The sequence below is a fragment of the Ictalurus furcatus genome, chromosome 8, assembly GCF_023375685.1.
Source record: "Ictalurus furcatus strain D&B chromosome 8, Billie_1.0, whole genome shotgun sequence".
NCBI lineage: Eukaryota > Metazoa > Chordata > Actinopteri > Siluriformes > Ictaluridae > Ictalurus > Ictalurus furcatus.
In genome coordinates this window covers 18,513,140-18,538,435 of record NC_071262.1, presented here as the reverse complement: position 1 = coordinate 18,538,435, position 25,296 = coordinate 18,513,140, and the positions used below count along the sequence as shown (strand labels likewise).

The 25,296-nt window shown below is 40.3% G+C and overlaps 3 protein-coding genes across 4 annotated transcripts; all 3 read left to right on the top strand.

The window, feature by feature from the left end:
* The first annotated feature begins 295 nt into the window (after positions 1-295).
* On the top strand, positions 296-11,354 carry LOC128611610 (uncharacterized). 2 transcript variants are annotated; one of them, XM_053631258.1, is made up of 10 exons: positions 296-455; positions 1,119-1,245; positions 1,847-1,966; positions 2,832-2,907; positions 3,052-3,223; positions 4,129-4,273; positions 8,216-8,291; positions 8,438-8,615; positions 8,946-9,007; positions 10,601-11,354. In XM_053631258.1, the coding sequence occupies exons 3-9, from the start codon at positions 1,855-1,857 to the stop codon at positions 9,000-9,002; spliced, it is 816 nt and encodes a 271-aa protein (XP_053487233.1). In that variant the 5' UTR covers positions 296-455; positions 1,119-1,245; positions 1,847-1,854; the 3' UTR covers positions 9,003-9,007; positions 10,601-11,354. The 2 variants fall into 2 exon arrangements, with proteins under 2 accessions (XP_053487233.1, XP_053487234.1); XM_053631259.1 differs by having other exon boundaries at positions 10,583-11,354.
* Positions 11,355-11,889: 535 nt separating this feature from the next.
* fam185a (family with sequence similarity 185 member A) lies at positions 11,890-17,756 on the top strand. Its single transcript, XM_053631256.1, has 8 exons — positions 11,890-12,640; positions 13,564-13,673; positions 13,841-13,933; positions 14,028-14,166; positions 14,758-14,799; positions 14,881-14,976; positions 15,439-15,570; positions 17,134-17,756. The coding sequence occupies exons 1-8, from the start codon at positions 12,256-12,258 to the stop codon at positions 17,244-17,246; spliced, it is 1,110 nt and encodes a 369-aa protein (XP_053487231.1). The 5' UTR covers positions 11,890-12,255; the 3' UTR covers positions 17,247-17,756.
* Positions 17,757-18,424: 668 nt separating this feature from the next.
* Positions 18,425-25,096, top strand: armc10 (armadillo repeat containing 10). Its single transcript, XM_053631257.1, has 6 exons — positions 18,425-18,762; positions 20,156-20,301; positions 21,400-21,534; positions 21,617-21,793; positions 21,896-21,967; positions 22,536-25,096. The coding sequence occupies exons 1-6, from the start codon at positions 18,522-18,524 to the stop codon at positions 22,785-22,787; spliced, it is 1,023 nt and encodes a 340-aa protein (XP_053487232.1). The 5' UTR covers positions 18,425-18,521; the 3' UTR covers positions 22,788-25,096.
* Positions 25,097-25,296: the final 200 nt, after the last annotated feature.

The window sequence follows — 25,296 nt, the reverse complement described above, 5'->3', positions numbered from 1 at the left end:
GGAACGTGCACGGACCATGTAACAGCACAGCAAATGTTCAGTTTAGATAGTGACTTGTTACACATAGTAAAGTATTTGTATTTTTGAAGGAATATATGTAGCCGGTAGGCAGGTAGACAGTGGCCCGTGCTCATGTTTATTTATAACTTATGTATAATTTGTCATTTAAAAAGCTTTAATCTATAGACAATGTTACACAGGACCCTAATTATTTAGTCAACACTCAGCAATGAGTGTTCAGACTCTTAACGTCTCATAAAAGGCCGCCATTTTATTTCGAAATTAGAATTTAGAATTGGAATTGGAGTAGTGTGTGTATGTCATCGTGCAGCCAGGACAACTACTCAGATTTAAGACGTTAACCTCTTACATACAGACAACACTTAAACCAGCATGGTGTGCTTTATAGGAACACATTTTCAAAGAAAATGACTTCTAGCTTGAAGACAGCAAAGGTAAAGTTTTACATTTTGACTTTTAAATACAACAGTGTTGAGCAAATGTTTCCAAACCTGACATAGGGTTGCCACGCCTGTTGTGCTGTATTGAAAAATATAATGCTGCAATTTGTCCCATATTTTCGTACACAGGTACAGGCCTTAATGTGAGTTACCTGTACCTAACAATGAATACAACTGATAGGAAAAAAGTAGCCATAAAATAATCATTCTTTAGGCCAGTGGTCACAAACACTGTTCCTGGAGATCTACCTTCCTGAAGATTTTAGCTCCAAACATAACCCTGCCTACCTGACCATTTAAGGCATCATAACTGGTCACTTTACTGAAATAGTCAGACAAACACCAGAACAAAGTACTGTCAAGAAATCATATTCTTATCTAGAGGTATTTTGGTGTGGTCTTTAGAACATGTAAAGACTAGAAACCAAATTTTGAATATAATTAAACCAAAAAAGGACCTCCTGTGACTCCCTGGTGCATAAAGCTTTTGCCAAATATTAGTGCACGTTTTTACATATCTATTTTTAAAATAATGGGTACCCCAGGTGGTCCAGGGGCTGGAAAACAACCACTTATACAGCCACATTACCTTGTGTTGATTAAACTGATCAAATTATTCATCCTGCTTAATGCTTCTTGTGTTTTCTTCCCTCACAGACAGATTAGTGCTCACAGACAGATCAGTGCTTACCGCCACCTCTGGTGAAAGTTACCGCACGCCACTGTCCAAAGGCATCCACTCTTCAGGGTGCTCCTCCTACAGCTTCCACAAAAGCTCTATCTGGTGTGTAAATACTAATTTTAACAGAAAAGCTGGTATTTAACACTATCAAAACTGTTACTCTGACCTGTTAATTAAAAACATTTTAACAGAAACTCCATCAGGCACCTATTAGATAAAGTCACAGGACATGTTACACTCATTACAAAGATTGATGAATTAATCTAATTTTGAGGAGAAAACAATGCAGATAATAAACACGAGTCACTTTAAGAGAGATGTTAGGTTGTTGTGAATAGTAATGAATGATACAGACATCTGGTATAATTCTCTGATACTACAATAAGGAAATTTACTGATCCTTTATTAGTGTGCTGATTAATTGGGAAGAAGTTACCAGTCTTGGCTGTGTTTAGACTGTTTAAAAGTCTTAAAATCTTAAATATATTTGAACGAAATCAAAGTGAATTCTATTGTTTGCTTATTTTGCCATTCAGGGCACGTTTATCAAAGTTTATCATGCTGAACTAACGTTCAGGGCTAAGCAACACAATGTGTGCAATTCCCTTCATAAAATCTCTGAGTAAAGAGTAGTAAAGAGAAATGGAATAGCAGTCAGAAGGAATATAAAAAATCCTGATGTGTTTTTTCTGTGGTTTTACAGGAAAAAGAATGACGGTCCTAGAGCAGCTTGAAGTACAGAAGAGTAACACTTCTGGAAATGCTCAGGTGGAGCACCTCCACAAGCTCCAGGCTCCTGCTCCACCCACTGTCCCCAGAAGAGGTACCTCTCACACCACTGCTCATTTTAAACAGTTTATCATCCACTAAACATACTGAAGCAATTGCAGTCAGCATCTAAAACTATTTCTGAAGCAATACATCCATCCATCCATCTTCTACCGCTTACTCCTTCTTCAGGGTCATGGGGGAACCTGGAGCCTATCCCAGGGAACATCGGGCACAGGGCGGGGTACACCCTGGACAGGGTGCCAGTCCATTGCAGGGCACAATCACATACACATTCACACACCCATTCACACACTATGGACACTTTAGACACGCCAATCAGCCTACCATGCATGTCTTTGGACTGGGGGAGGAAACCGGAGCACCCGGAGGAAATCCCCGCAGCACGGGAAGAACATGCAAATTAGGCACACACATGGGGAATTGAACCCTGGACCCTGGAGGTGTGAGGCAAACGTGCTAACCACTAAGCCACCGTGCACCCCGCAGGGGAACCTGGATCAATCCCAGGGAGCATCAGGCACAAGGCGGGGTACACCCTGGACAGGGTGCCAGTCCATCGCAGGGCACATGAAGCAATACAGCACTGTTAAAATAAACTACAGTGCCTTGCATAAGCATTCACCCCCTTTTCCATGTTTTATAGTTGAATATTATGGAATATGTTTCATGTTCATTACATATAATCCCACTTAGGTCCATTTTCATTCCAGGTTGTAACACTATAAAATGTGGAAACTTTCAAATGGGCCAAATACTTATGCAAGACACTGCCAGCTGGCAAGATATTAAATGTATATGGCACTACAAGTGCTTAAACTTTGTTCTGTTGGACATTCTAATCACATTTGTTGTGTTTCTAATACACACTATGTTTTGATTTGGTTGTTTTCTTGAAGGACGAAAGTTGCTGCCAGCCCAGCAGCAGAGACTAGAGCGTATAAAGGCTCATCAGCCTGACATCAACACACCATGGTAACTATTTTAAAAAACACTAACTGAGTCATCTTTAAATTGTCATTATTAATTTATCTGTAGTCAACCTTGGGTTATTGTTTGTATACTTTATGCCCAGATGAACCTGATTTCTCTAACTCTTACTCTCTCTGATTGCTATAGCGGGACTCGGTGGGTGACTGAGTATACGGAAAACTTTGGTTTGCCGCAACCTGTCCGCTTAACTCCGGAGAAAACTGCACACTGGAAGGCCTCGATCTTTTATAGCACACGTAACCCTCATTCTGCAGACAAGTGTCGACAGACCGAATACCAGGCTCTCTACAGTCCTGAGGTAGTATAAAACTCTGTACTAATTATGAAAGGGCAGTTACTCCAGCCGCTGTGTTTAGTGCTGACTCTCTCTGTTCTTATCACAACTATCCTACCATTATTATTTTTCTTCCAAATGAAACTGTGCAGGATATTGGGTCCCATAAAGACGGCCAAATGGATTAATTAACTTCTCTGTATGTATGAAGTTGCAGTTTAAATACTTGTGGTCATTCTTTCATCACTCTGTACCTTAAATCTCTTTTTAACATATCCGCACCGGACATTTCAACCTTATTCTGTACAGAGTCTGTAAAGTTTTACATTTTGACTTCATAACTGGTCACTTTACTGAAATAATCAGACAAAAACCAGAACACAGTACTGTCAAGAAATCCTATTCTTATTTAGAGGTATGTTAATGTGGTCTTTAGAACATGTAAAGACTAGAAACCAAAGTTGGAATATACTTAAAAATGACAGCTTGTGTATAATCAAATGTAAAAGCAGTGCAGATTGCAATAGCAGAGTTTAGCCACTATACAGTAGAAGTTAGAAATGTAGACTATGGAGATATTATCTAGACATGTATGAACTCTTCATGATTACAACTTCTTTGTGACCTTCTGACATTAGTTACGTTAGTTATTTAGTTAGTGTTGTAAATTGCAGTGTCTGGGTGTTTTTTTTTTGCTGTTGTTGTTTTGTTTAAACCAAAAAGGACCTTCTGTGACTGCCTGGGACATAAAATCTTTGCCAAATATTAGTAAAGTGCACTTTTTTACTTATCTATTTTTAAAATAATGGGTACCCCACCTGGTCCAGGGGCTGTAAATGACCACTTATACAGCCACATTACCGTGTGTTGATTAAACTGGTCAAATTAAGCAGGATGATTAATGCTTCTTGTATTTTCTTCCCTCACAGACAGATCAGTGCTTACAGACAGATCAGTGCTCACAGACAGATCAGTGCTTATCGTCACCTCTGGTGAAAGCTACCGCACGCCACTGTCCAAAGGCATCCACTCTTCGGGGTGCTCCTCCTACAGCTTCCACAAAAGCTCTACCTGGTGTGTAAATACAAATTTTAACAGAAAAGCTGGTATTTAACACTATCAAAACTGTTACTCTGACCTGTCAATTAAAAACATTTTAACAGAAACTCCATCAGGCACCTATTAGATAAAGTCACAGGACATGTTATACTCATTACAAATGTTGATGAATGAATCCAATTTTGATTAGAAAACAATGTAGATAATAAACACGAGTCACTTTAAGAGAGATGTTAGGTTGTTGTGAATAATAATGAATGATACAGACATCTGGTATAATTCTCTGATACTATAATAAGGAAATTTACTGATCCTTTAATAGTGTGCTGATTAATTGGTAAGAAGGTTCCAGTCTTGGCAGTGTTTAGACTGTTTAAAAAGTCTTAAAGTCTCAAATATCCATCCATCCATCCATCCTCAACCGCTTATCCGTTATCGGGTCGCGGGGGCAGCAGCTCCAGCAGGAGACCCCAAACTTCCCTTTCCGGAGCCACATTAACCAGCTCTGACTGGGGGATCCCGAGGCATTCCCAGGCCAGTGTGTCGATATAATCTCTCCACCTGGTCCTGGGTCTTCCCGGAGGTCTCCTCCCAGCTGGACATGCCTGAAACACCTCCCTAGGGAGGCACCCAGGGGGCATCCTTACCAGGGGCCCGAACCACCTCAACTGGCTCTACTCTGAGTTCCTCTCGGATAACCGAGCTTCTCACCCTATCTCTAAGGGAGAGGCCCGCCACCCTCCTGAGAAAACCCATTTCGGCCGCTTGTACCCGTGATCTAGTTCTTTCGGTCACTACCCAGCCTTCATGACCATAGGTGAGGGTAGGAACGAAGATTGCCCGGTAGGTTAAGTACTCATTCCCCAACCGGAGTAGGCACTCCATTGGTTTCCTGCTGAGAACCATGGCCTCAGATTTAGAGGTGTTAATCCTCATCCCAGCCACTTCACACTCAGCTGCGAACCGATCCAGTGAGTGCTGGAGGTCATGGACCGATGACGCCATCAGGACCACATCATCTGCAAAAAGCAGCGATGAGATCATCAGGTCACCAAACCGCAACCCCTCCCCACCATGACTACACCTCGATATCCTGTCCTTGAATGTCACAAACAGGATTGGTGACAAAGTGCAGCCCTGGCGGAGACCAACCCCCACCTGGAACGAGTCCGACTTTTTGCCGAGCATCCGGACACAGCTCTCGCTTTTGGAGTACAGCGATTGGATAGCCCTAAGAAGGGAACCCCTCACCCCATACTCCCTCAGCAACTCCTACAGTAAACCCCTGGGGACCCGGTCATATGCCTTCACCAAATCCACAAAACACATGTAGACCGGATGGACATACTCCCAGGCCCCCTCCAAGATCCTTGCGAGAGTAAAGAGCTGGTCCGTTGTTCCATGACCAGATCAGAATCCGCATTGTTCCTCTTCAATCCGAGGTTTGACTATTGGCCAACCCTTCGTTCCAGCACCCTGGAGTAGACTTTAGCAGGGAGACTGAGAAGTGTGATACCCCTATAGTTGGCGCACACTCTCTGGTCCCCCTTTTTGAACAGGGGAACCACCACCCCGGTCTGCCACTCCTTGGGCACTGTCCCCGACTTCCACGTAATGTTAAAGAGGCGTGTCATCCAAGACATCCCCTCCACACCCAGAGCTTTCAGCATTTCTGGACGGATCTCATCAATCCCCGGGGCTTTGACACTGTGTAGTTGTTTGACTACCTCAGTGACCTCCACCAGGGAAATTGATGATGATCCCCCATCATCCTCCACCTCTGCCTCTACCATAGAGGGTGTGTTAGTCGGATTCAGGAGTTCCTCAAAGTGTTCCTTCCTTGCAATTACTTCCTCCTTCCTTGCAATTACTTCCTCAGTTGATTGAGGTCAACAGTGTCCCATCCTTACTGTACACAGCTTGGATGGTTCCCCAATTCCCCCCTCCTGAGGTGACGGATGGTTTTCTAGAAACACCTTGGTGCCGACCGAAAGTCCTTCTCCATGTCCTCTCCGAACTTCTCCCACACCCACTGCTTTGCTTCTTTCACGGCAGAGGCTGCAGCCCTTTGGGCCTGTCGGTACCTTGCAACTGCCTCCGGAGTCCTCTGGGATAACACATCCCGGAAGGCCTCCTTCTTCAGTCGGACGGCTTCCCTGACCACCGGTGTCCACCACAATGTTTGAGGATTACTGCCCCTTGAGGCACCTAAGACCTTGAGACCACAGCTCTCTGCCGCAGCTTCAGCAGTGGAGGCTTTGAACATTGCCCACTCAGGTTCAATGCCCCCAACCTCCACAGGGGTGCCAGGAAAACTCTGCCAGAGGTGTGAGTTGAAGATCTTGTGTACAGGGGCCTCCTCCAGACGTTCCCAGTTCACCCGCACTACCCGTTTGGGCTTTCCAGGTCTGTCCAGAATCTTCCTCCACTCCTTGACCCAACTCACCACCAGATGGTGATCAGTTGACAGCTCTGCCCCTCTCTTCACCCAAGTGTCCAGAACATGCGGCCTCAGATCAGATGATACAATTACAAAATCGATCATCGACCTTCGGCCTAGGGTGCTCTGGTACCACGTACACTTATGAGCCTCCTTATGTTCGAACATGGTATTCCTTATAGACAATCCATGACTAGCACAGAAGTCCAACAACAAACGCCCGCTTGGGTTTAGATCAGGGAGGAACGGCCTCCCTGATCTAAACCCAAGCGGGCATTTGTTGTTGGACTTCTGCCCACGTGCGCGTTGAAGTCTCCCAGCAGAACTATGGAGTCCCCTACTGGTGCCCTATACAGGACTCCGTGCAGGGTCTCCAAGAAGGCCGAGTACTCTGAACTGGTGTTCGGTGCATATGCACAGACAACAGTCAGAGTTTTCCCCCCCACAACCCATAGGCATACAGAGGCGACCCTCTCGTCCACCGGTGTAAACTCCAACGTAACGGTGCTTAACCGGGGACTTGTGAGTATCCCCACACCCACCCGGCACCTCACACCCTGGTCAACTCCAGAGTAGAATAGAGTCCATCCCCTATCCAGGAGTACGGTACCAGAACCAAGACTGTGTCATTGAGGTAAGCCCCACCAGATCTAACTGGTAGCGCTCCACCTCCCGCACAAGTTCCAGTTCCTTCCCCCACAGAGAAGTGATGTTCCACGTCCTCTGCCGCCCGAGTCTGGTCCGTCGAGGCCCCAGACCTTCACTGCCACCCATGTAGCAGCGCACCCGACCCCCACGGTTCACCCCACGAGTGGTGGGCCCATAGGATGGAGAGGGGGGTGCCATGTTGCTTTTTCAGGCTTTGCCCGGCTGGGCTCCGTGGCAAACCCAGCCACCAGGCGCTCGCAGTCGGGCCCTCCTTCTGGGCCCGGCTCCAGACGGGGGCCCCGGGCTTCCTCCGGGCAGGGTAACTCCTCCTCCCTTTGCTTTCTTCATGAGGGTGTCTTTGAACCATTCTTAGTCTGGCCCCTCCCCTGAGACCACTTTGCCTTGAGAGACCCTACCAGGAGCACAAGGCTCCAGACAACACAGCCCTCAGATTCGTATGGACACACAAACCTCTCCACCACGGTAAGGTGACGGTTCCCAGAGAAGAGTCAAATATATTTATATATTTGTCCTCAAGTCCTCAAATATATGTGAACGAAATGAAAGTGAATGCATGCCTTGCATAAGCATTCACCCTCTTTTCCATGTTTTTTACTTGAATATTATGGAATATGTTTCATGTTCATTACATATATTCCCACTTAGGTCCATTTTCATTCCAGGTTGTAACACTATAAAATGTGGAAACTTTCAAATGGGCCAAATACTTATTCAAGACACTGCCAACTGGCAAGATATTAAATGTATATGGCACTACAAGTGCTTAAACTTTGTTCTATTGGACAGTCTAGTCACATTTGTTGTGTTTCTAATACACACTATCTGTTAATTTGGTTGTTTTCTTGAAGGACGAAAGTTGCTGCCAGCCCAACAGCAGAGACTAGAGCGTATAAAGGCTCATCAGCCCGACATCAACACACCATGGTAACTATTAAAAAAAACACTAACTGAGCCATCTTTAAGTTGTCATTATTAATTTATCTGTAGTCAACCTTGGGTTATTGTTTGTATACTTTATGCCCAGATGAACCTGATTTCTCTAACTCTTACTCTCTCTGTGATTGCTATAGCGGGACTCGGTGGGTGACTAAGTATACAGAAAACGTTGGTTCACCGCAAATTGTCCACTTGCCTCGTGCTCCGAAGAAAACTGCATGCCGTTTGGCCTCGACTTTTCGGAGCATACCCAACCCTCATTTTGGAGACAAGTATCGACGCTCCGAATACCAGGCCATCTACGGTCCTGAGGTAGTATAAAACTCTGTACTAATTATAAAAGGGCATTTACAGTAGTACTTATAATAATTACCAGACTCCATTACATTTACAGAATTTTGAACTTAGCCAGTTTTTCTACAACTAGTACTTAGTCCAGCCCTTGTGTCTTGTGCTGACTCTCTCTGTTCTTACCAAAACTTTCCTTTTTGTTCTTTTTTCTGGCAAATGAAACTGTGCAGGATATTGGGTCCCATGAAGAGGGCCAAATGTATTAGTTACTTTCTCTATTATATAAAATTGTAGTTTCAATATTTGTGGTCATTCATTCATCACTCTGTACCTTAAATCTCTTTTCAACAGATCCGCACTGCGCAATTCAACCTTACTCTGTACCGACAGCTCCACGGAACGGCTTAAAAAAGGTATTTTATCATATACCTTATCAGGTATTTTACCCTTATACTTTAAGACAGCTTTCTTTATTTTTTTCTGGTAGCATCTATCTAGTGCTCTATCACTGCACAAATTACTAAGCACAGCATAATATACACAAACAGTTAGCATCTCACCATATTTACAGTTTGATCACTGATTATTGGAACTTAAAAACCTTGAGTTATTTTTTTTATACCTTATCCCCAGATGTAGAATGTAAAATATTTATATATAGCATATCATAGAGAAACTTCTGCTTGATTATTCTATTTCCTCTCCACAGCAGATCTTTGGGCGGCAAATTAAAAAATTTGAATGCTATTTTTTGGATACACTGGATATATAAAAAAAGTCTACACCCCTATTTTAAAATTGCACACACAAAAAAAAGACACAAAGAGTAATGCATGAAGCTTGTTTGGGACTGCATGCTGCGTTTGACTCTCCTAGGAAGTGGTCACTGGATATTGTGGCTATGTTAATATCGTTATATTGCACAAGCCGAGATACAGTGCTTGTTTAACTATAGTGCTCAGTGCCAGCTGAGGAGGACAGCTCCCTAAAAGGCTGGGTCTCTCCATAAATGAATCTAAGTAAATATAACAGGTCATTTTTCCTCACCACTGTCACTCTTTTGGCGTTTATGCGCTGGGCAAAATATATTGGCAAGTAAAAGCAGATCTATTAAGTAGAATGCAGAATGCCATACTGCAATGCTTAACACTATATAAAGTTGAGGAATGTGTAAAGGACATTGGACGTTGGATGCTAACTAACTTCCTTTAACTTAATTCTGATAAGACAGAAGTACTTGTATTAGGACCACGTGTAGCTAGAAGTAAGCTTTCTGATTACACAGTAACTCTGGATGGACTTTCTGTTTCATCATGTACAGCAGTGTGTGATTATTGACTCCAGTCTATCATTTGATGCTCATGTAGATAATATTACTAGGACAGCCTTCTTTCATCTCAGAAATATTTCTAAGATAAGAAATATATTGTCACTACATGATGCAGAAATATTAGTTCATGCTTTCGTCACCTCTAGACTAGATTACTGTAATGCCTTACTGTCTGGATGTTCCAGTAGGAGCATAAACAAACTCCAGTTAGTCCAAAATGCAGCTGCTAGAGTCCTTACTAGAACCAGAAGATACGACCACATCACCCCGATCTTATCCACACTGCATTGGCTCCCAGTGAAATCTCGCATTGATTATAAAATACTATTATTAACCTATAAAGCACTAAACGGTCTCGTGCCACAGTATCTAAGCGACCTTTTGGTTTTCTATGATCCGCCACGCCTACTTAGATCAAAAGATGCAGGATATTTGATGGTACCTCAAATAGTGAGGGCTACAGGAGGGGGAAGAGCTTTCTCTTATAGAGCCCCACAGTTATGGAACAGTCTTCCAATTAGTGTTCGGGACTCAGCCACAGTCTCAGTGTTTAAGTCTAGGCTTAAAACCTATTTGTTTACTCAAGCCTACCCTGACTAGACTTTCTGTTACACTAAGCAGAGTCCTAACAATCTCTTCTCTCTCTCCTTCTGTCGAGCCACACACGATTTTATAGAGATACTAGAGATCCTGATCCTTTCTGCTCTCCGGACCTGCCTGATCCGTTTCAGATGTCCTACCACTGGATGGAGCTCTCATCTACTCCAATTCCAGATTGCTGGGACTACGGCTGCTTCTAAGGCCAAACAGACTTCATATAAATCCATAATGAACTTTTACACACTATCTCTTGTTACCCAGATGAGGATGGGTTCCCTTCTGAGTCTGGTTCCTCTCAAGGTTTCTTCCTCTTAACATCTTAGGGAGTTTTTCCTTGCCACCGTCGCCACCGGCTTGCTCAATTGGGATAAATTCGCACTTTTAAAATATCTGTATACCATGTTTATATATTTCTGTAAAGCTGCTTTGAGACAATGTCTATTGTAAAAAGCGCTATATAAATAAAATTGAATTGAATTGAATGGAATATATAGGGATATCATAGCCATTTAATCTGTTTATTGTAAACCTTTATTTTCCATGAAGTGATGTGTTCCTGGTCCACTTTCTAAGAAATCTGGACAGAGGACACAAGAACAAAAAGAGTTTAAAATCACAAGGGGAATATGTGTTCATACTTGACACCATGGGAGGTTTGTCATTTTCACTGATAGTTCAGATGCTCATGGTCATCCTTGATTTGTTTACTTATATTCTTTATTATTGTGACAGAAAAGGAGGGACTAAATCTGGAATGTGATGTTCAACAAGCACATTTGATTGTGCTTTGATTGTAAATTTGATTTATAATAAATTATAAATTTACTAAACATTGCTTATTGTCTTGCTTTATTCTGTGTTGTGATTATAAATTGATTTGAGCGCTGTGGAGACAGCAGCTGGCTTCAGGTTCAGTAACTGAATCTTTCTATTTGGCTATGTGAAATGTTTCATTGAGCACATGCTGTTTCTTCTATGTATACTTAATATAGGAATATATTAAATATTATAAACTAAAATGTTATGCTTCATTATGGGGACAGTTGTTGGCGTTAGATTTTACATTTTCCCCTAGACTGTCAGAGACTGTTTTCCTTACTTGTTAATTTGTGAAAATGGTCTTTATGGTGCGTGTGATAGCGCGTGTGCGGACTCAAAACGCCAGCAAGAAGCGCGCGTAAATGGATCATCTCCTTGTCTTATTTACACGTTTTATCTACAAATAAACATGAATGAACATCAGATGATATGTTAAAAAAATAGAGTACTGCTTGCAGAACTGCATCACCTCTCATATAATAACCCAATCCAGGTTTTAACCGCAGGAAGAAAAAAGTCAGAAGAAATGGGAAAAAATGTGACTGAAAATGAACTGAAACACATGAAAGATACAAATGAAAGACATTAATATATAGGTTAAACAGAGTTCTTAATGTCAATTTGGAGGAGAGCACAGCAAATTTTGTTTAAGTTTTTGACAAAAGCAAATAACTGAAAATACACACTACACAAACATCCTGTAGACATTAATAAATGAACTGTTTAACTGTTGACGCATGCGTGGTAAAGATAGGACGGCAGAGTCGCGACGTACCGCTGCGCATGCGCATTGCGGATCGACCGAAGGACACGGATTGGACTCCTTCACCGTATTTTTAGAGCATCTATCGCTGTGTGTTTAGAAGCTGATTAAACCTCACCACAGTGTTCAGTGCTAACCACAGTTTCAGAATGAGGCACAGTTTATTTTACGGAATTATTCGTTTGAAATATCCGCAAGAATGTTTAAGACACTATCCTTTTCGGGGTTTTCGGGGTTTTCGGGCTTTATCGGATGCTGCTAACGAGCCTTTGAAAAAGTGGACTTTCACAGTCAGCCCTTTTATTAAAGTTAGTTGTCATGTATACTGTAATGTCTCAGTACAGCCTTTGGATGCACACGCATTTCCGGGAGCGGATCGGGTGTTTGTTGCTGTACACGGTCGCAGCGGTGATGACGTCACTGCACTGGACACGGTTCAAGTTCACTATGATGATCAGAGCAAGGAACTACAAGTTGTCGGCAACGAGACCATCAGTAATCTGTCTATAGAACTCACAACTCCTATTAAAAGTGGTGTGTGCTCTACATTTCTTTTATTGTGTCTTGGAGGTGTGGTGTAATATTAGGCATCTCACTTTCATGAGACGGTCATATCATTTAAATATGTATTTAAAAAGTTCTCCGTGGAACATTCATTCATTCATTTATTCATTCATTCATTTATCTATTCATCTTCAGTAAGTAGTCTGGGTTGTAGTGGATCCAGAGGGAACACCGGAATCCACCTGGATGGGATACCTGTCCATTCACAGGCCACTATGCACACACATTCATTTACTCATTTACACTCATTTACACCTACACTCAGAAATAAATGTACCAAACCTGTATATTTCCTTGGAGTGATACCACCAAAGGCATATGTTTTGTTTCTTTATTGTGTATATTTTACCTGGAACCCTTTAAAAATACTTTAATGAGCAAAATTATCTCTTGTGGACCACTATTGTATTGTATAAGGTGATTAAAGGTACACCACATTCACTTTCCTACGAAAAATGAACATACTAATGTTACAAATATGTCATCTTGATGGTGTCATGCTAAAGACAAGAAAAAGCCAAGTTTGATAACTTTATTTCTGAGAGTGGATGGGTAATTTAGTGTAGCTAGTTTACCTACCCTAATATGCTTTTGGGAGGTGGGAGGAAACCGGAGAAACCAGAAGAAACCCACAAAGACAGGAGATCCTGTCAAACTCCACATAGGCAGTAACTTGAGCTCCAGGAATAATGCTACCTGCTGCGCCACTGTGCCACCCTCTAGGGAACAACAGTACAGTTTAAATTACCTGTACTGACTCCATAACAATACTTATGCATGTTTTTTATTAGTTAATAGTTACTTATTGTTGATATTAACAAACTATTTCCAGAGCATCTGATCTAGATGGTCAATTAACATGACACTTGTGCAAACTTTATTTGTCTCTGCAGACCTTCATGTTGTTAGTCATGGGAATGGCAGTGTGAGGATCCAGAACATGGAAAGCGAACTGTGCGATGTACAGACAGAAAGAGGTCACTGTGTCCTACAGTCTGTCAAGGTAATGCATATTAAATTTTAAAACCCTATGCTACAATTCAAGTTTTGCATTTGATTAGACAGCAGTTTTTATGCTTAGTAAAACGAACTGTCCTAGACCAAGCACATATGCATTATTACTTCTGTAACGTTCATAGCTCTTCTTTTGTGGGGTTAATTTTTTTCTAGAGTCACAAAGTGCAGGTACGGTCTAGTGGAGGAAACATAGCTGGCATGGGAACCATCCATGGCAATGTGGAGATAATGACTGCAGGACACAGTGTAAACAACCCACATCTTTTTTCATACTGTAATCTACATGTATTTTACAATTTATTAACATTTAATGATGACATAATTTGTGTGCAATTTCTAGAGAGTTGACATTAAGAAGGTCCAGGGAACATCCATGAATATGTCCACAGAACATGGTCCACTAAATGTGAAAGCCATTTATGCTGAGTCCAGTGCTGTGGATTCCTCTTCAGGGAAAATCCATATTGGGCACATACACGGTGAGAAACGAGCGTGATCCAGATCCTTTCATTTCAGAGGCATTACCAAGAGGTTGCCACACAAAATCTCTGGGTTACAACAACAATGAAAAACCTATAAATGTTGATGAGGTGAAGCTTTCTGTTAGGAGACTTTTGTGTAACATTTATGGAAGGAGTCTCCAGTGTCAGTGCTGTGTAACTTTTCCAATACTGGAGAGTCTTCAGGAGTTTTCAGAAGTAACTGGGGGACTACTTTATTTGTTTAACTGTGCTCCACTCTGTGGTTTGTCATGTATTATTCCTTACATAACCAACACATCGGTAGTTAGCATTAGCATTAGCTTCCCTAATAACATATTCACCTATCTTATTGCGTTGGTACAGGCAGAGCCCCTCTGTGTGTGGCATGTTTTGGATATAGTTTTAGAAATTATGCATTTTATTATATTTATTATGCATTTAGTTGCCTGTAGCCAATCATCATGTGATCTGACACGCCCACCCATTGTTTTGATCAGATGAAACATTTGTTTTCGTAGCATTTTCCATAATTAAATGGTAGCTAATTATATATTTTGAGTACAGTATGTGCTCTGATTTATTGAACAGGTGAAGCACTTGTGAGGAGTGACACAGGAGATATCATCATTGGTATGTAAATTTGCTGCCTGAAGTTGAATGTAGAAATGTTTAATGTGTTAAACTCATAAAGACTTACTCTTATCCTGCCAGACAGTTCTAGTGGAGTCCTAACAGTACACACTAATGCTGGAAACATTGATGCGTATGTGAGCCAAACAGGAACAGCTGAGCTTCATACACAGCAAGGTATTTTACATCACCAATATTTATTAAAGCTTTCTGCTTCTTATTTAGCCGTGGACATGGAATTTTGGCCACATTTGTACAGTAGGTTGAATGCTCTGTTATGTATTTTGTAGTTTTGCAAACTTCCCCTAGACTTAAGCTGGTTTTTGACCTCACACTGGTCATGAGTTGATACTGGTGGTCTTAGAATGCATAATGTAAAGCTTCATAATTACTGTTTTATTTTTAAAAAATCATCACAAATCTCTGTATACAGTGGAAAGTGTGTCCTACAGATATAATCTTCTTCAGTTTTGAGGGATTTTGTATGCTGTCCTGTGCTTAATAATGCCATAATAAAATGGTCTCTAATATGCTTGCTTCTAATATAAAGGTTAACTAACAACACATAATAATGTAAAGAAGTACAAAGTGTAGTTCATTTCCTAAAAAGCTTTCTCCTTACCTGTTACACCCGTGGAGGTGCTGTGAGTGTTCGTGTGCCGTCCACTTTAAAGGCCTGGGTGCAGTTGTGTGGGTCGACAGTGGAAGCCAGTTCAGAGATTGCTCAGGAGACACAAATCCAGTCATCTCAGGGAAAAGCTGTACTTACTGGTGAGTAGCTTCTTTATATTAACCAAGACTCTAGCCAAGCAAGAAAAGGTCTAACTTTACAGTTTACACATATACAATTTATAATTTGACACATTTTATCCAAGGTGTTGACAGTTATAACACGAGTACATTTCCACTAATTGACCAGAAAGCAGTGAAACAAATTTGTTAAATGCCACTTCTTATTGACTTACACCTGATATTGAGTATTCTCCCGTATGCACAAACATGAGGACCTGCTTATATCATTGATTTCAAAGAGAATACAATAAAGATAATGGCACTTTGACATAACCATGCACCACACAATTGGAAAAGTTTCCTGGTTCCGTGATCTATACCCTACATAAAAACATGAACAGATGCCAATATGTGCTTATGCCATATAATCCCTCCTGTTTTCATACAATAAGAACACACTGTTATGACTTTACCGCGGTAAAGAATGATGCCCTTTGATCAATAAACAAGTATAATAAAAATTATAATTTATTATTATTATTATTATTATTTAAAAATAACAGTAAACCTAGATAGGATTAGTGGAGTAAATGCTAGTGCACAGTGCTGCTACACACGGGGCAAAAAGCAGTCTTTTTTTTGTTAAGACATTTACATTTGAAGGCACCAATGATAAAACGATCAGAGTCACATTGTGCTTGAATTCCAGAATTTGAATTTAAAAGTTCAGAACCTTCTTATGTCATAATAGTTGAGAACAGAGAAAATCTTGATGATATGTTCACTAGACCCATTCATAGTCTTTATGAAGACAACAAAAGTTAGCAGCCATTATTGTTTACATTGTGTTAATTGAAGCATGAAAAATGCTTGCACGGACTCTGATCTTTCTTTCGTGGGTATTCACAGTAATACAGTGATGAACTTATACTAATTTATTCAACTGAGCATCATCAACATCACTTAAATACTGAAAACTCTAGGAATATACATTATACATCAATCTCAACTTGAATATTATACACAATTCTTTCATTTACAGGGAGTTCTTTTTCTGCCTTACTTCCATATATGTGTCTCTTCTTTGGTTTATCGGTCTGTTGAGGATACTCATCCATGTTGTTTGATCTAGTACTGAAGTTTGCTGAGAGCAATTACTAATGAGATATATTGAAGAAATTTGACATTAAGTTAACAATGAAATTCACTCAGCTGGGTGTCCGCCATTACTCAAAGCCTATTGGCTGATTTCAGTCATGTGACTGGACTCTGATCATTTTTCCATAGCATGGCTTTATTTTACATGGAAAATTCTGTGACCCTGATCTTTCTATCATCCAAGTACATTTATGAGATCATTCTTCAATGCTCAATCAACAGCTGTGGATGCACAACTCCAAAAATACAGTTTTGTGACTCTGATCATTTTTTCATTGTGGTTTTCATTTTATTATCACAAAAATGAGAAAACAGTGGGTCTTTGAAGGGCTAATAAATGCAGCAAACAGTATAAAGCAACATCTGTGGGATATTAGATACATGTCAGTCTTTGTACTCATTGTACTCTGCTACAGTAACCGCATTGAACTGCTCTGTGTTCAGGGTCGTTGAATGGTGGCACACAGGAGGACTGCTGGATCAGTGCCACTGCTGACAGAGGAGCCGTGAGCATGAAGGCCCAGAGCTGGTTTGAGACGCTTAAACTGGGGAGCTGAATGATGATTCACCTTTAAATTCAACATTAAAATAGTTATTATGTATAGTTTTGGTTTTGTTATGTGTACAGTGTATTATTACTGTTCATACAGATGTCAGCAAATAAATGGCAAATATATCACTCTCTGATCTCACACTTTCTTTAGAATATACAGCATTTTAATACATATGTGTTAATAAATAGCCATAACACATATATACTGTATGTGGTGACACTGCCGCCTCACAGCTCCAGGGTTTCTCAGGACCGTGTGGAGTTTTGTCCATGTAGGTTTCCTCTGGGTTCTCTCATTTCCACCGACTTCCCAAAACCATGCCTGTAGGTTGATTGGCTACTCTAATTTGCCCCTTGTTTTAAATGCGTGTCTGCATGGTGGCCTGTTATAGACTGGTGTCACAATCCAAGTATATTCCTGCTTCACACCCAGTGTTCCCGGGCTAGGCTTCAAATCCGCCATGAACCGGATAGCAGTATGAGTCTGCTTGCACTTGTGAATGTCTCCATTTTGTTCCGGTCTTATGGTTCTCAGGCTGAAATTTCCTCTGCTTTTCTTTTCAAAATATAATGTACTGTTTCCAGGCTTTCCCCACAAAGAGGAGGCCTTGCTTAGCTTATAGCAAGTCACTTTGCACAAATGGGAGATTGTAATGTGATGATGATGACAATTATTATTATTGTTCTTTAACTATTATTTCCATGTTAAGGAATAATAGATAGCATTGTATGGAGAATATATGCTCATGGAATTACACATTTAAATGTCACATTTTGGTTAAAAGTTTTCTATAAATAGTCTCTGGGGAAAACTGAAAGACAACAAAACAAGACAAGTTCACAGAAATGCGATAAATTTAATAAAAGTAACATAAGTTTGTCTTTTTTGAGTCCATCTCCTCTTCTCTCTGGCATTACACTCCACCAGTTTTGTGTAAATAAATCTTTTTCATAAGCAGTATTTACACAAGGTTGAGACGCACCCAAAAACTCCGTGAAACCTTTTGATTGGCCACTGATGCAAGACGTTGAAACGGGCCGAATTTCCAACCGCCCTATACTCCCTCTATTAGCGCACTACAAATGGTTTGAAGTAATGGCCTCTGCATCCTGTGTAGTGCACTTCTTTATCGCATAAGCACACGTTTAAAATTCAGCCATGGAGTTTTGCTATAGCAAGAAACAAGTGCGCGTTTGACCAGCCATGGGTCGTCGAAGAGGGTGTTTACTTGCAGCAAGTGTTCTTTAAAGCTTATTAATGAAATATTAAAGTTATTTCATGATGGGAGAGGACGGGGTATTACAAAAGCTGGGTAATATGAAGGCTTTGTTGGGCATCGTAGCAGGAGCAGGAGCTTCGTATGGACTCTACAAAATGTTGCTGCGCGCCTGCAGAGAAGATACAGAGGGAAAGAAAATAAAGGAGAGAGAAAGTGGGAATATACAACCAGGAAGTCTGATGGCCAAAGTGTCTGGATTTAATGTTGTTAGTGGAACTCTGAGAACAGAAGTTGCGTCAAGTAAGCCAAAATACATGACAACAAATGTGTAAAGCTGTGATCTAAAGCGCAGGTTCCCAACCCTGGTCCTGGAGAACCTCCTGTCCTTCACTGTGTTCTCCAGGACCAGGGTTGGGAACATGGAATCTAAGCAATAAAACCATAATATAAGTCATATAATTACTCCTACTCCTGCTTTTACCTGAAAGAGTTAAATCTTCTAATACTTAGGGCTTTAAAGGAAAATTCCATCCTGATGCATATTAAATGGGTTCACACTGAAATATTTCTCATGTGTGCAGTGATTCTGGGGCTAATTTGTTAGGTGGTGTATTTTGAATATTCCCATGAGAAGTTGTAGTTATGTGGTGCACTGACGTCACCAGGGAACATTGTTATTACAAGCGCAATTATACTGCATTCATTATCAATTAATTATTATTATTCATTACCAACTTCCAAGTCCAAAAGATCTGTTTGTACGCCTCTCATTTACACTTACAGCATTTGGCAGACATACTTATCCAGAATGACTTACATTTATCTCATTTATACAACTGAGCAGTTGAGGGTTAAGGGTCTTCCTTTTTCATGGGCCCAGCAGTGGCAGCTTGGTGGTGCTGGGATTTTTCTGATCAGAAATCCAATGTCTTAACCACTGAGCTACCACACCAACTGGTCTCTCCAACTCGCAATTCGTACTCAGAAAATCATAGTTTTCCGGGAGCTCCGACTTGTCTGTGTTGTGATAGAGCTCATAGTGAATAGTAAGAACAAAATGTAACAGTGGGATTTCAGTTATTTAAGCAGTCTTTTGAGCTTATGTTTAGATTTGAAATTGTTCAATACTGGGTTATATGTTTATTAATTCAAATGTTAATTGGCTTTCTGCAAGATTTTTTTGATCAAAATGCTCTTTCACGTCATTTTTGGCACTAGTAACTGTGAATTTTCACATCACTTTAAAAAAGAAATTAAGCACTAACCAAGCAACTCTTTAATTCCAGTTTTTGTAGACAGCGATGGAGGAGTAGAAATTTCCAATTGATGTGACGATTCATTTGGCTTTTTCTAGTTGGAGGCTGGGAATTACATGTTGTGATTTCTAGTCAAATGCAGCAAAAATCTCACTGGTGCCACTATCAGCAGGTAGATGAATGGCATTGAGAAACCGTTAAAAAAAACAACCTGAAAATGGACCCGCATGTAAATAGAGGAAGTTTCAACAACAACAAAACATCTAATCAGAATTTCATTACAAAATTAATCTTGGATGCGTTTCAAGATCACATTTTAATTTTTAAAAAAAAAGGGTAATATGTAAGTTGTCCAGGGTGGATTTATCCTTTAACACTAACATTTGAAGAACTGGTATTGATAGAATTATAGTTTTTCTCCATCCTCTTCCTCTCAGGTGAAATTCTCTCCAAATCCCCCAGCAGTCTGGAGCCTCGACACCTCAGCATGCTTCTATCTCTCCTACAGAGCTGCCCGAACCCAGCGGAGAGAAAACAAGTCCTTATAACTTTAGGAAACGCTGCAGCTTTTACAGTGAACCAGGTATTACATGTAAAAATTTCATCCATTAACAACCCTTACATTTACTACATTGGATGATCTTCTTTTGTTGTGGATCATTCTCATGTCATAAATGACCTATAAGAGGGTTATTGAACTGAAATGTTTTAAAAGCAGCTACATAAATCTTTTTGTTTAGAAATGTCCAGATAAGCAACTAACATGGCCGAATGAGGACAACGGTTACCTTTTAATGTTTACCCATTAGTGATTATTTTATAACTATAAATAAAACACATCAATTTTAAGTCATATTTAGTTTCATACTGGCGTGTCACATTGCCGCTTGTGACTTTCGACATGGACTTTGAACAGATGAGACGTCTGTTTAGAATTTGACACTGGGAGATTAAATAGCCATTCATCTTTCTCTTCCCATTCATCAACCATTATATTTTTATTCTAAACTTTTCTTTTTTTTCTTTTTTTTTCTTTTTTTACAAGTCATGTTGTCAGACCAGAGAGGGTAAATAAAATGAAAAACCTGTTAAAGAGTGGGAAACCCCGCCCCTTTCACAGCTAATGTCTCTAGCCATGTTAGGTCTGATGCGCTACGTTCAGTTAAAATAATTTACACAAATGCTTGTGATAGGATAAACTGAAATGGATCTACTACAGAAGCAGAGTTGGTTTGAGATATGAAAACTTGGGCCGCTAACCTACGGCCAGCTTGTGTTTTCATATGTTTATCAGCTTTGCTACAGTATTGTTTAAAGGAATTGGTTCTGTCTGCTGAAATACTTCAGCTGGGTCTGCATCGAGAGTGCAGTCCACCAGTTGAGGACCCCTGACTTATAGTCTTTTAGTCAACCTCCAGGATGGACTAACAGGTTACGTGTGTCTAATAAAGTGGCCAATATTAGGTCTAGCAGCACAGCTGTAGCTGATACGCTCATATCAACACCACATACACACTACCTTGCCACTATTTCATTATTATCGCTGCTGTGCTGCTGTGAGAATAAGATCTGTATTGGTATTATGGTGGCCCCTTTCTATTGAGTGCTTCGGGGCAGAAAGACCATACCCCTAGTTCCAGTAACTAATAATGTTCTTAGCCAAACGTTTTCCTCCTTCCAGGATCTCCTTCGTGAATTTAGAGGTCTTCATATCATTGCCAGCTTCCTTTCTGACCCTGAACCTGACGTCAGAGTGCAGACACTGAATACCTTGAATAACCTGAGCATGAACATCCGTAACCAAGAGCAGCTGCAGGTTTGCCTCAGAGTTTTGAGACATCCTCATTACAAAGGTTCTTGCACAGCACTGCAGTGATCTCCAATCTCCTCCTGTTCAGATCTATGTTCCTTCAGTGTTGGAGCTGATTGAGATGTCCCCTGTGAACTCGGATCTTCAAATGGCAGCACTGAGGTTACTGACAAATTTGACCATCACAGATAATCATCAGCATTTACTGAAGAACTCTATCATGCTGCTCTTGTCACTACTTGTAGTGAGCAACAGTGGTCTTCAGGTGCTTTAATTAATACAGTTTTTGTGTTATTTTTTTTATGCTGTTGATCTCATGGAGCATATATGTTTACACATTTTGCTCTTTTCACATCTTTGCCCACAGATCCAGGTTTTAAAGGTTCTAGTCAATTTATCATCTAATCCAGACATAATGGACGACATAGTACAAGCCCAGGTAAAGTATGGCTACATTTGCTGAAATAAATAGATGGTTTTAACTAATAAACTCCTCTTGAATGGGTTATTGTGATTATATAAGTTTTGGGGATGATATTGTCAACAAAATTATAAATCCTTGAAAATTTTTCAAAAGTACATATGTATAAAACTGACTCAGGAAGCAATACATATTATTTTGCGATCTCACAATATATGTTCTCCAGCTTTGGACCAGTTATGGCCTTATATGCAAATTAACAGAGGATGACTTGCATACAGTAAATAGGCTCATTCTAACATTATTGACAGCACAATACATTCAATGATGTCAGTTTTAAGGGCATACATTTTAGAAATAGCAATATTATTTTTATTGTTATTATTAATATTTTTTATTTTATTTTTATATTATTATTTATACTTGTACAAGTGTACATCTGTGGAATGCTCTATGGGGCTTAAGTTTTAATGGATTTTGTTTAATGAGGAACACTTAAAGCAAGGATGAATATATAAGAAATTAAATACCAAAGAAATAGACAAAAGAATGTCTACTCTCTGCATTTGGGATTTTACTTTTACAGGCTCCTGCTTCCCTGGTGCTCCTCTTTGATTGCTGCACAAGCACAGAAGTGCTTCTTCGCCTTCTGGTCTTCATAGGGAACCTGCGGGCTTGGAGACCATCTGCACAGGTGGCCGAAGCTCTGAGGAGGCGACCGGACACCCTCTACTGTGTGCTGCTAGACAGCTGCTCTCAGATACACAGCAGACTCCCTCTGCTCCTCTCCCACCCTGACGGAGAGGTCAGAGCTCAGGTGGTGCGGCTCCTCGCTTAAACTCTCCTCTGGACTCCACCTTGAGCTCCATCAGACATAAGGTCCAGTCCCGCCTGGCCAGTGGACTTAAAAATACAGCTTACATGTGTAAAAATACGTGTGTTCAGTGGGATTGCTTCTCCTGATTCAGTCTTTGTTGAACACAAATATTTGGTGAAGTAATGAACAACTAATAATGGGTCTATATGAAATTAAAGGAATTCTGCAGCGTTTTCAAACTAAACTCTGCATAAGGGTTCCTCAATGTTTACTTGGGTTGTTATCAGTTCTAGCTTTTTAAAGGGGTTCTGAGTTTCCCTGAACACTTTGCTGTAGAGTTGTAAAGAAAGTACTGGGTTCTTGCACAGCGACAAACCAAAGAACCTCTGTAACCTTTTTCTGTGATTACCACATAAAATTGACACATTTGCTAATTGAGAAAAGAACACAAGATCTGTTTACCCAAACACACTTACAACTAAAACCTAAGAGCAGTTGTTGAATTCTGTCAATAAACATTTAAAACATATGGGTATATAATGCAGACTCAAAACTACAACCATTATATTAAAAGGAATATGTCTTGGGATGAGAGAGACATGAAAGAAAGCTGTTATAAAATTTTGCGTAACCACAAACTCTTCTCTCTAAAAAATTGTTCTGTGGGAATTAATTGATTGCTTGATTGATTGTTTAACTTTATTTCCAAATATCATTGAATGAAAAGCATTTTACAAAAATGCATACTCGGTATAAACGTTTATCCACTGCCCCAACTACTAATTATACTGGAAAAACTCTGCAGTGTTCTGTTAAAATGCATTTACTGTTGGTTAGAAGAAACATTTATCTACATCTGAAAGTGAAGCCACTCTTTTTGTCCTCAATTTTCACTCCTTTGTGCTTATGTCCCTCCTGGAAGGCAGCAAGGGAAATGTACAAGTAAAAGGAAAAGCAATGAAAGTAAACAGATTTATATACATACAGGTGATACATTAATGGGGGGAAAAAACACTGCCTCTGTTATGCTGTAGAGGGCATTTAGAGTGGGGTGTCACTGCAAATCAGTACAATGTTCTTCTGTTTTCCTCTGTTGGGATTCCATTTTGGAAGAATTGTGTTCATCCATTCAACACCTCCAGAGACTTGGAGTCTATGCCAAGGTGCATTAAAGCAGTTCTGGTGACTCATGTTTCCTTTAATTTGTCACCTGTCTGTAAATATAATGTTACTGCCTCAGGCTAGTTTCAGTGGATAGTGTGTGCTCAGTGATTGCCTCCTGAGAGGTACCCCTCCTTTGCCACATATCAAGTTGCAAGTGCCAAAAACTCTAACCAATGAATGAGTGTTTCACTCTAGCTGGTCTCCTACACACAAAGTGCTTCCTGTAGCTTTCTTTTTCTTAGCTAATCATATATTGCAAAAGTAATATATGCTTGAAAGGTCTTTGTGATGGACAACAGATGCACTTTGAATGTTTAATTTCTCCAGTGCTGTGTATTTTTCTGCATGTGTTGAGTGCAGTGCAAGTGTTTGCCTGCTTATGTATTATATAACTCTGTATTATGCTAGGTGTGTAATTGAAAGACCTGTTTGGGTAATTTATATTACTGTAACTGGAAAAGCCAGTAATGTGAATACGTTTATGAATTGTACCATAGTTGTGTGAATTTTAGTGGATGGGTTGTCATGTGGTCTGCTACAGTTGTCATTTGGTCTGCTACAGTTGCATTTTTCAGAGTAGCATAACATGACTGCCACTGCTCTTAATGATTGCTCAATTGAGGCACATTTTAATGTTTGTATGAAAAACTTTGAAATAAATTATTTTATTTTGGATAACTATAATTTATGACTGTTTATTTGACTCCTCATACAAGTAGTAGTTAATAATATAATAATGCATATGTGCATGTGTCTGTAAATGTAATAACTGGATAGCATCTAGCACATCTAGCTTTGTACCTACATTCCTTGGACCTTTTAACAGCTACTTCACATTACTGTCCTTGCAGAGTTTTGGTGTCCTCTCTGTATCCGTGTGGGTTTCCTCCAGGTTCTCTGGGTTTCCTCCCACCTTCCAAAATCATGCTGGTGGGTTGGCTTCTCAAAAAAGCGCTCCTAGGGGGGAATGTGTGTGCATGATGCTCTGCTATTAACTGGCATCCCATCTTTGGTGTATTGAGCCCATTGGTCCTGGAAAAGGTTCCAGATCCACTGTCACCTTGAGAAGGATAAAGTGGTTACTAAAAATGAACAAATGAATGAATGTAAGTAAACAATTACTGACTATACCCTATTAGTTGAAGTATGGTTCAGGACTAGGCTTATGCAAGACCCAAAATATTTTGTGGTAGTGGGTGGGTAGGAGGGATCGTCCAGGTACGAAGCACTCAGGGTGAGGAAAGGCCATGTTGATTAAGATGGGATCTTCATTATTTAGAAAATATAGCATGTAGGAGTGGAATTTTATTTTAAAAACACTCCTGGCCACTCCTGTAGCCCTCTCATGCCTACCTCTCATCTCAAA

Bases quoted from the DNA above. Each gene is read 5' to 3' on its own strand.
- LOC128611610 (XM_053631258.1), top strand. From the start codon at position 1,855: ATGACGGTCCTAGAGCAGCTTGAAGTACAGAAGAGTAACACTTCTGGA. The intron at 1,967-2,831 runs GTACCTCTCACA...GTTTTCTTGAAG, and splicing joins ACCCACTGTCCCCAGAAGAG to GACGAAAGTTGCTGCCAGCC. The intron at 3,224-4,128 runs GTAGTATAAAAC...CTTCCCTCACAG, and splicing joins AGGCTCTCTACAGTCCTGAG to ACAGATCAGTGCTTACAGAC.
- fam185a (XM_053631256.1), top strand. From the start codon at position 12,256: ATGAGGCACAGTTTATTTTACGGAATTATTCGTTTGAAATATCCGCAA. The intron at 13,934-14,027 runs GTAAACAACCCA...TGCAATTTCTAG, and splicing joins TAATGACTGCAGGACACAGT to AGAGTTGACATTAAGAAGGT. The intron at 14,800-14,880 runs GTATGTAAATTT...TTATCCTGCCAG, and splicing joins CACAGGAGATATCATCATTG to ACAGTTCTAGTGGAGTCCTA.
- armc10 (XM_053631257.1), top strand. From the start codon at position 18,522: ATGATGGGAGAGGACGGGGTATTACAAAAGCTGGGTAATATGAAGGCT. The intron at 18,763-20,155 runs GTAAGCCAAAAT...TCTTCCTCTCAG, and splicing joins GAGAACAGAAGTTGCGTCAA to GTGAAATTCTCTCCAAATCC. The intron at 20,302-21,399 runs GTATTACATGTA...TCCTCCTTCCAG, and splicing joins CAGCTTTTACAGTGAACCAG to GATCTCCTTCGTGAATTTAG.